The 10,006-nt window shown below is 35.3% G+C and overlaps 1 protein-coding gene across 1 annotated transcript; it reads left to right on the forward strand.

Annotated features, from left to right (window-relative positions):
• Positions 1-625: 625 nt before the first annotated feature.
• LOC132196159 (uncharacterized) lies at positions 626-6,048 on the forward strand (the record flags this gene model as incomplete). The annotated part of the gene is made up of 5 exons (XM_059618625.1): positions 626-981; positions 1,040-1,326; positions 1,419-1,595; positions 3,984-4,191; positions 5,879-6,048. Coding segments are annotated over 5 exons (1,198 nt in total), but the record flags the coding sequence as incomplete, so codon positions are not given.
• Positions 6,049-10,006: the final 3,958 nt, after the last annotated feature.

Below are 10,006 nucleotides of genomic sequence, written 5' to 3' on the forward strand. Positions count from 1 at the left end.
ATATTTTGTATTCAATTGTCATATGGGGTGGTTCAACTCACATGGACCAGGTGTCATTGGCGCAAAAAAGAGTTTTCCGTTCTATGGCCGTTGTCCAATACTGGAGAGGCCCCGTTAAACTAGATTCTTGTAAACCGCTATTTGAAAAATTTGAAATTTTACCAGCCTACTGCCTTTATTTACTAGAATGCATGAAATTTGTTAAAAAGTATCCAGATAAATTTAAATTAAAAAAGGACATGCCAGATGCCAAAATGTATAATACAAGAAGTGCCACGACACATGAGTGTGATTTATACGTTGGAAGCAGCACCCTAAATATGAGTTGTCAAAACCCTCTTACAATGGTTGCTAAAGTTTTCAATCACTTTCCTGTTTCCATAAAAAATAGCATTCAAAGCGTACAATTTGAAAAACTTGTAAGATTGAGTTATCTAATAATTTGTTTTATGACAAGTTCGAATTTTTCGGACATAACTTTAATTAGTAAAATAAGGACTGACGTGTTCTAAGAGCGACATTAACTTGTTCGGTGGTATTATTGTGCTAGTTGATGACTGTATATTTTGTGCTCAAAAGAATGAATAAAAATATCTAATCTAATCTAATCTAATAAGCATATTAGAGCAGATGCAAATGGAATCAACAGGCCAGCGGTTATCAGCATCTCAAGGGTTCACAACCACCGCCTCAGTAGTGCAGACTCACTTCGATTGAACAGAGTGCCCAAACATCTCGAAGCAACTTTCATGTCCTACTTTGACGATGGACACTTGCAAGCGCAGGCGAAGCGCTTGCACGAAGATCTCCTCGTAGCCAAGGATGCATTGGTCGACTTGGCAGACAATGCACATAATCCAACACGGAGATGTGTTCATCACCTTCATGAGAAGTGGACGCAGAAACACTTTGGAGGCCAAAATGAGTCGCCACTAACCAAAATAATGGAGAAGAATGAAAATAATTATTATTTAGAAAGAAGTATAAAGAAAATGAAAATATTTTATTTTAAATTAATTTGCAAATTTTTATATCCTAGACACAGATGTGTATGTGACAGTAAAAGATGGACTTTGGGCCGTGTTGGTAGTGACGCCGATCATGAAACGAGTGCAAAATTTGGATTCTGCCAAAGAATGCTTATTCGTAGATTCCACGTCCAGTGTCGACGTTACCCATTGCACTCTAACCTCCATGACCATTGCCTCGAAAGCTGGGGCTCTTCCTGTATGTCTGCTCCTTCACAATGGGCAGTCAGAGGAAAGCTACGGATTAGCTTTTTCGCTTGTTAAACAGCACTGCCCTACAGCATTTGGTGGAAAAGAGGTTAAAAATTAGTATATTTCTTTAGTCAGACAAAATTTATTAATTACTCTCTTTTTACAAAGTTTAACTACAAATTAATTTTTTTTCTAAAGGAGCCTCTAGTCATCATGACAGATGATAGTGCAGCAGAGAGAGCAGCACTCACTTCTGTATGGCCATCAGCTCGACAGCTGTTGCGCATTTTCCATGTCTTGTCTAAAGAGTGGAAATGGCTGCTTTCAAACTCTTCCATGAACTCAAGGAAAAAACTGATGGACCATTGTTATAAAGTAAATTTTAACATAAAAATATATAATAGAAAATTTACTAAAATTTAAAAATGAAGTTCGTCTATGCTGTGACAAAAGAGGAGTTTGATAGTTGTGTCGCTAAAATCAGAAAGTTAAAAGGAGAGAATAAGTTCATTGCTCGCTTTGAAAAATACAGGGTGGCCCAAAATTCAACGACACATTTTAATTTGCTGCCATTTTTGAACGGATGGAGATATTTGAGTTTTCTCAGCGGGAGAATGAAGTTCAGCTGTGGAAGTTTTGTTGGTGCTATGGGCATCCCATTGTTGCAACGCATTGTTACTGAAAAATAGCTACAACCGCAAACGAAAAATTTCTCTTATGGGATATCCATGTTAATTTTTAAACTTTTTAATTTTTTTACTTTTTTAACGAAACAAAATGTTTTCTAGCCTAAAATTTTGCGAGGAACACGATTCTGGTGTCTAAATTTTATTCCGTTAAGTATAAAATAGACTTTTTGACACAAATTTTATGAAAATGAAAGGTTAGGTCAAATTTGACCTCACCAATTGATTCAGCTTGCCGAGTTTACCCTTGGTACCAATTTTCGTTTCTTTACCTATTTTGGTTCTATAAAATCCAGGAAACCGTCAAAATTTACCTGAAGTAAATTTGGATAATTAAACTTCCAACGGCAATAAAAAATAGAAGTCCAGCTTTAAACTTATCAAACTTTGGCCGGATTAACTACGTGCTTTGTGAGAACTTGTAATTTATAAGTTAGAAGTCTGTCACCCAGAAGAAAAAATTTATTTTTTAAAGTTTGTGGTGATTTATAGCAAATTTAAAAAAAATTTAATTGAAAATTAATCTACGTGAAGCGAAAAATTAAAAGTCCTGTTTTAAAAAAACTGCGATTTCGCTGGCAGTTAGAAGGGTTTAAGGGCTATGTTTTCTCCAAATGGCAAGTCTGTCGCACAAAGAAAACTTTGGCTTATTATGATTTTTGCATTTCAAACAAAATTTCCTAAATCGAATTTGCGTTATAATTTGGCAAAGTCACCGAAAAAATTAGATTCTGTCGAGTGACAGGCGCAAAATTTGGTAATCCAACTCACTGAGCTACATAAATTTAAAAAATCTCCGCGCAAGTAGAATGCAACCTGGACTTTTCATTTTATTTTTAATCGCAGATATTATTTGATAAAATTTTGTAATTTTCCACATTTCAATAAAAAAATTTTAGAAGTCCAGGTTTCATACTACTTGCGCGGAGATTTTTAACATTTATGTAGTTCAGTGATTTGGATTACCAAATTTTGCGCCTGTCACTCGACAGAATCTAATTTTTTCGGTGACTTTGCCAAATTATAACGCAAATCCGATTTAGGAAATTTTGTTTGAAATGCAAAAATCATAATAAGCCAAAGTTTTCTTTGGGCGACAGACTTGCCATTTGGAGAAAACATAGCCCTTAAACCCTTCTAACTGCCAGCGAAATCGCAGTTTTTTTAAAACAGGACTTTTAATTTTTCGCTTCACGTAGATTAATTTTCAATTAAATTTTTTTTAAATTTGCTATAAATCACCACAAACTTTAAAAAATAAATTTTTTCTTCTGGGTGACAGACTTCTAACTTATAAATTACAAGTTCTCACAAAGCACGTAGTTAATCCGGCCAAAGTTTGATAAGTTTAAAGCTGGACTTCTATTTTTTATTGCCGTTGGAAGTTTAATTATCCAAATTTACTTCAGGTAAATTTTGACGGTTTCCTGGATTTTATAGAACCAAAATAGGTAAAGAAACGAAAATTGGTACCAAGGGTAAACTCGGCAAGCTGAATCAATTGGTGAGGTCAAATTTGACCTAACCTTTCATTTTCATAAAATTTGTGTCAAAAAGTCTATTTTATACTTAACGGAATAAAATTTAGACACCAGAATCGTGTTCCTCGCAAAATTTTAGGCTAGAAAACATTTTGTTTCGTTAAAAAAGTAAAAAAATTAAAAAGTTTAAAAATTAACATGGATATCCCATAAGAGAAATTTTTCGTTTGCGGTTGTAGCTATTTTTCAGTAACAATGCGTTGCAACAATGGGATGCCCATAGCACCAACAAAACTTCCACAGCTGAACTTCATTCTCCCGCTGAGAAAACTCAAATATCTCCATCCGTTCAAAAATGGCAGCAAATTAAAATGTATCGTTGAATTTTGGGCCACCCTGTACTTGAAGCGTCACAGTGAGTGGGCCATTCATACGAGAAGCCAGTTGCTGCTTAGAAACAACCACACAAATAACTATACCGAATCAAGCATCAAAATCATTAAGGAGGCAGTGCTTGACAGACTCAAGGTTTTAACTTAGCTTGAAAGCATAAAATGAAACACAAAAAATATTAATAAAAAATTAATATTTGGCAGGCATTTAATCCTGTGGCTCTTGTTGAGTTCATTATGGGTCCAATGGAGTCGTATTACAAGAGGAGGCTTCTTGATCATGCCCACAACAGGCACTCAGCCCACACAATTGTCTTCCACAAATTGCTCAGTAGGATAGAAAAAGTGAAGCCAGAATCAATTAAACAAACTGAGGAGTTTGTGTTCTCTGTTCCAAGTGCACAACGAAATGGTAATTAATATCTAATAGAAATATAAATATTTGTATTTGATATAATTTTAATCAAAATGATTAACTATAGTTTTAAAATATCTCCAATATTAAGAAAAAGTTTCAAAATAATTGAGATTCAAAGGGTTTGACTTTTTTATTGCATCATTAAATATTTCTCAAGTAAAATCAAAAACCTGTCACTTGCACTTACAAAAACGTTCTATTCCCTTTCCCAAACCCGTAAAGCTACATTTGAACCTCTCCAAAGCCTTTCTATAAATAGTCCGAAAACCGTCACGATTTTGTCCAGTTTCTCGCTCTTTGAGCCATACCTTTACAAACGCTTTATTTGGCTTTCTCAAACCTTTCAGTCTTGCTTTCATCGCAGCTTACTTTTCGCCCTCCCAGCCAAGCCTTTCTGAAGCCATTCAGTAACCTTTATGATTTTTACTTTTTACCTTCGTTACTTTTATACCTTTCCATACTCTTTCAAACACCTTTAAAATGTACGCCATGAAGAGCGTTTTTGTGTGTATGCACTTCACTAAATCTGAAGCCTTTCTGGAGCCATTCATGGACAAGCGCGCCTAAATTTTTCCCCAGTTCTCCTTTTCTCTCATCGATGACGTCATTTCTGAAGCCTTTCTGGAGCCATTCATGGACAAGTGCACCTAAATTTTTTCCTATAGTATTACTATTTTCTCTGATCGATGACGTCATTAGTTGTTGACGTATAATCAAGAAACAGAACGACACAAACCGCATTATAGGCGTAAAATTATTTGGAACTATGCAATAGTGTCATTAAATTCAGAAGTATGAAATTAAAATTGGAGATCTATCTACCCACAAAGTAGTGAAATATTAATTAAATTAATATTTGAGATGATAATTAAAAACTTTAAAGATGTAGGGAAATGTTATTTGAAATTGTTATAAATTGAAATGAGACAATAAAAATTGAAATACAAACAAATTCATTAAATAAATATAAATTTACCAACATTATCTATAGGTATAAACACACAGTAGATTTCCTTTCACGTCACTAAAAATAGTTTCATTTCAACTGTGAATATTGAATGCAAATATAAAAATTAAAAGGTTTCACCCCGTCTCCCGTATATGCAGCCGGCATTTCGTCGGTGTTATGCGGCGGAGCCTACCATCCAGGTTTTCTAATCCCCCTTTTCACCTTTCAGAATTCAATAGTACAACTAGCTCACACTAGAGGGTACTTCTTATATGGGAGCTACTCTAGCCCGGCTAGAGAATTGGTCGCATAGTGGATTCAATCATGAAAATAAATTAAATATTGAATATTTTACCACCTTATCTTTTTTTTATTATATTTTCAAGTAAAACAATAAATTTAGTCATAAGTTGTTCCAATAATTAAATAGATTTAAAAATTTTAGAAAAGTTATAAATCCAGAGAGAATTAAATTAAAAAATTTTAATCCTGAAAAATCCCAGGGTTCTAAATAAGTCAACGAAATAAATTTAGTATATTGATTTACATGATATTTCTGTATTACATTCATAAGATATTCAATTTAATAATATTTGTATTGCTGTACAATTTTTTTTTAACTTCACTGAATATAGAATATTATTAAATTACAAGCTTATATCCTCTCAATATATTCAATGAAATTTAAAAAATACGGTATTATTATCTTAGTAACGTTCCTCATAAATGCAGCCGGCATAACTTCGATGTCATGCGGCGTAGCCTACTATCCAGATTTTCTCATCCCCTTTACACCTTTCGGATATCAGAAGTCCACGAAGTACAAGTCACTCACACTAGAGGGTGCTTCTCTTTTGAGAAAGAAGTGGTGGCAGTCTTCGAAGAGTGGTTTTCAACAATAAAATAACAACTTTCCATCTATCTCATTTTTTTCATGTGTTTAGCAAGTGACTAATGTAAAAATTATATATTAAATAACTTTCTTACTTCCTTTTGCTTTTTATAAAATTAAAAAAAAAATTAATATATAATATTATATGTACCTATATAGAAATACATAAGTTAATAAATTATTTTCATAACCAGCAATGTAATTAATAAAAAGCAAAGTTCGATTTTTAAAATATTAAAAAAAAATTGGTAATTTTATTAATAAGTTACATGTCACATTTTTTAATATTGATTTTTTATTCAAGCTCCACATTATTAACTTTTTTTGCATAATATACAAAATCATTAACCTCCATATATACACACAGATTTTTTATGTCATTCAAACTTATAGCTAAATAATCATCTAATACAAATAATTCATTAATAAACTTATTCATCGACAATCCTGGTATAGCTTTCTTATCGCATTTCCGAATTATAGCATAAAACTGACCTGAGCATTTGCATGTGGTTTTTTTATTACAGATACAATCTGAAATCTTAAGGAAGGTTTCGATGAGGCCTATGTCTTCTTCAAAGTACTCAATACAATAAGAATTAGATGGACTTGTATGACTTTTGGCTGTGAAAATATTTTTATTAATCTGAAGTCTATGGAAACATGAAATTTTTTCAAGGCAAATTCCGATGGATGAGGAGAAAAGAGCTCTTTTAATCATGATTGAGGCCTCTTTTCCGAGATCTTTGTAATTTTTGTATTTACCACCAACAGCAAATAAGTTTGCCGATATTTCCTCAATTTTTTTCAGCTTCTTAGATGATTTAATATCATCAATTAATGAACGAACTTTTGACGTTGGCGGTAAATTTTCGATGAAAAGTGGCAACGACTGCTCCACACAAAATGTTTCTGCTATTTTTACCTCCGCATAACGCGTGCATTTGACCATTTTTTTCATCTGGCCGTTTACACTTTCATAAGGGAAACAAGTTGTCTCAAATAGTGGCCCAAGGCGCTTTACAATGAGGGGCAGATGTAAAAGTGCGTGAACGTTTGAATTCATGTCATTGTTGTTATAGAATTTGCAAAAATTTTTTACAAATACTTTGATATTTTCATCCGCATACATTAAATCATCATTTGATATTGAATCTTGGTTTAGCATGAATATGGCCTCAACAAGAAGGAAATAGTGATCTAAGTAAGGCTCTTTCATGCACTGTTTTAAAATTGGTATGGAGTAATAATAAAAAAAATTTTTAAATTCAGAGCTAGTATAGTTACTAATGTACATTTGTATAGGCCTTGGCGTTCTATTCAAAAAATATGGCCGTTTTAGGGATTTCAAAAATTTGTCCACTATTGTTGAATATTCAAATAAACTATATTCTTCTTTTTTATATTTTTCATTGAACCAAAGATCGATGAGTTTTGAAGTCACCCCGGAAAAAATGCTGTGCATTGCATCTATGCTCATGCCGCCAATAAAGTCATCCATCAGTTTTGAAAATATTGTGACACCCTTAACACCATAAAATATTGAAACTGCATTGTTTGCTTTCAATCCTAATACCCTTGTTGCTTCCGAAGTACGAAGAGTTATATTTTCCTCATAAGGAAAAATAAGCGGACCTCTCATAGTCTTATTGTTGCTATCAAGTCTACTGCTTCCACGTTGATAGCAAACCATACATCCAAATTTCCCATTGTACTGATTCATTTTATACATTTTTGCTTTCGCTGGAGCATCACCTGTGCCGTCAAGTAATATGCCTTTAACATTAGCACGCATGTTGTTTCCATTTTCTGAAAATTCTATGTCTATACCTTTAGTTGCTAAATTTAGAAACGAAGAATGGGCACAAGAAAGAAAAGTATTGAAGTCAGGTTTTGAACCATCAAACCACATTCCAAGGAATAACATATTCTTAACTTTAAAGCGCTCTTTGTATGGTAGCTCATTAAATGTTAGAAAAAGAGGCCAAACAGAGCTTTTCGAAGATTTATATAGCTCAACACCATCTGAATAAAAGCAAAGTGAAAAATGTCCTTGCTTGCTTAAAAAATCTGATTTATTTTTGTAGACAGACCCATCAAATACTGACTCAATGTTGTGAATATATTTTTTCTTTTTCTGAAATCTTTCAAAGATCATTTTTCGAAAACTGTATCTCTGAAATAAGCATTTAATTTGTTCTTCAATAGGAAAGTAAAGAAATTGTGATATAAATCTTTCCCCGCAGCATGAATCTGAAGCATTATTATTAACTTTATAACAATTTTTGCAATAAGATATTTTTTTAAATGAGTATTTCCTTGAAAAAATATTCCTAAGAATATGGATTGATTTTGTTGTTTTGGTGTTTTGAGGCATATGCAAGCTAATTATTTTGGAAATAATATCAATTAGATAGTTTTTGTTCAGTGCTTTTATTGGGAGGTGCTCTCATTTGACGCTGTGTCCCCACTCCTGTGCACTTCTCCCCACCTCCAATGCTATTTGGACTTTTGGGAGGTAAGGCCACCTCCCGCGCTAAACCTCCCAGTAAAAGGCTTTTTCTTCATTTCACCTCCCCGTAAAAGGTACCACCTCCCAATAAAAGGCACAAACCGAAAATCCTTTTATTGGGAGGTGGTGTTTTTAGTAAAATTCATTATTCAGTTGGTACTGCCCACCCCAGTGACCTCTTGTGGACTTTTTTGTTATGAAGACCGCGGGCGAGCTATCGTCCTACGTGGCACGATACCCCTTGGTACGATGTACCGCCGACCTGTTATTGCGACGTGCCATCCCTGTTATTGTGAGGCATCGAGTAATTGCGGAAGTTGTGTTCGCGATAGTTGCGGAAATTGTGTTCGCGATTAAGGATTTTGTGTTCAGCCGCGTGGAAAGTTACCGGTTATTGCGAGGTACCTTCCCTGATACTGCGAGGCACCGAGAAGTTGTGTTCGCGATTAAGGAATTTGTGTTCAGCCGCGTGGTAAGTTACCTGTTATTGCGAGGTACCTTCCCTGATACTGCGAGGCACCGAGAAGTTGTGTTCGCGATTAAGGATTTTGTGTTCAGCCGCGTGGTAAGTTACCGGTTATTGCGAGGTACCTTCCCTGATACTGCGAGGCACCGAGAAGTTGTGTTCGCGATTAAGGAATTTGTGTTCAGCCGCGTGGTAAGTTACCTGTTATTGCAAGGTACCTTCCCTGATACTGAGAGGCACCGAGAAGTTGTGTTCGCGATTAAGATTTTGTGTTCAGCCGCGTGGTAAGTTACCTGTTATTGCGAGGTACCTTCCCTGATACTGCGAGGCACCGAGAAGTTGTGTTCGCGATTAAGGATTTTGTGTTCAGCCGCGTGGTAAGTTACCGGTTATTGCGAGGTACCTTCCCTGATACTGCGAGGCACCGAGAAGTTGTGTTCGCGATTAAGGAATTTGTGTTCAGCCGCGTGGTAAGTTACCTGTTATTGCAAGGTACCTTCCCTGATACTGAGAGGCACCGAGAAGTTGTGTTCGCGATTAAGGATTTTGTGTTCAGCCGCGTGGCAAGTTACCGGTTATTGCGAGGTACCTTCCCTGATACTGCGAGGCACCGAGAAGTTGTGTTCGCGATTAAGGATTTTGTGTTCAGCCGCGTGGTAAGTTACCGGTTATTGCGAGGTACCTTCCCTGATACTGCGAGGCACCGAGAAGTTGTGTTCGCGATTAAGGAATTTGTGTTCAGCCGCGTGGTAAGTTACCTGTTATTGCGAGGTACCTTCCCTGATACTGAGAGGCACCGAGAAGTTGTGTTCGCGATTAAGATTTTGTGTTCAGCCACGTGGTAAGTTACCGGTTATTGCGAGGTAACATACCTGATACTGCGAGGCACCGAGAAGTTGTGTTCGCGATTAAGGATTTTGTGTTCAGCCGCGTGGTAATTTACCGGTTATTGCGAGGTACCTTACCTGATACTGAGAGGCACCGAGAAGT

Source organism: Neocloeon triangulifer, unplaced genomic scaffold (assembly GCF_031216515.1).
Source record: "Neocloeon triangulifer isolate White Clay Creek 2 clone unplaced genomic scaffold, ASM3121651v1 ptg000011l, whole genome shotgun sequence".
In the NCBI taxonomy this organism is placed as follows: Eukaryota; Metazoa; Arthropoda; class Insecta; order Ephemeroptera; family Baetidae; genus Neocloeon; species Neocloeon triangulifer.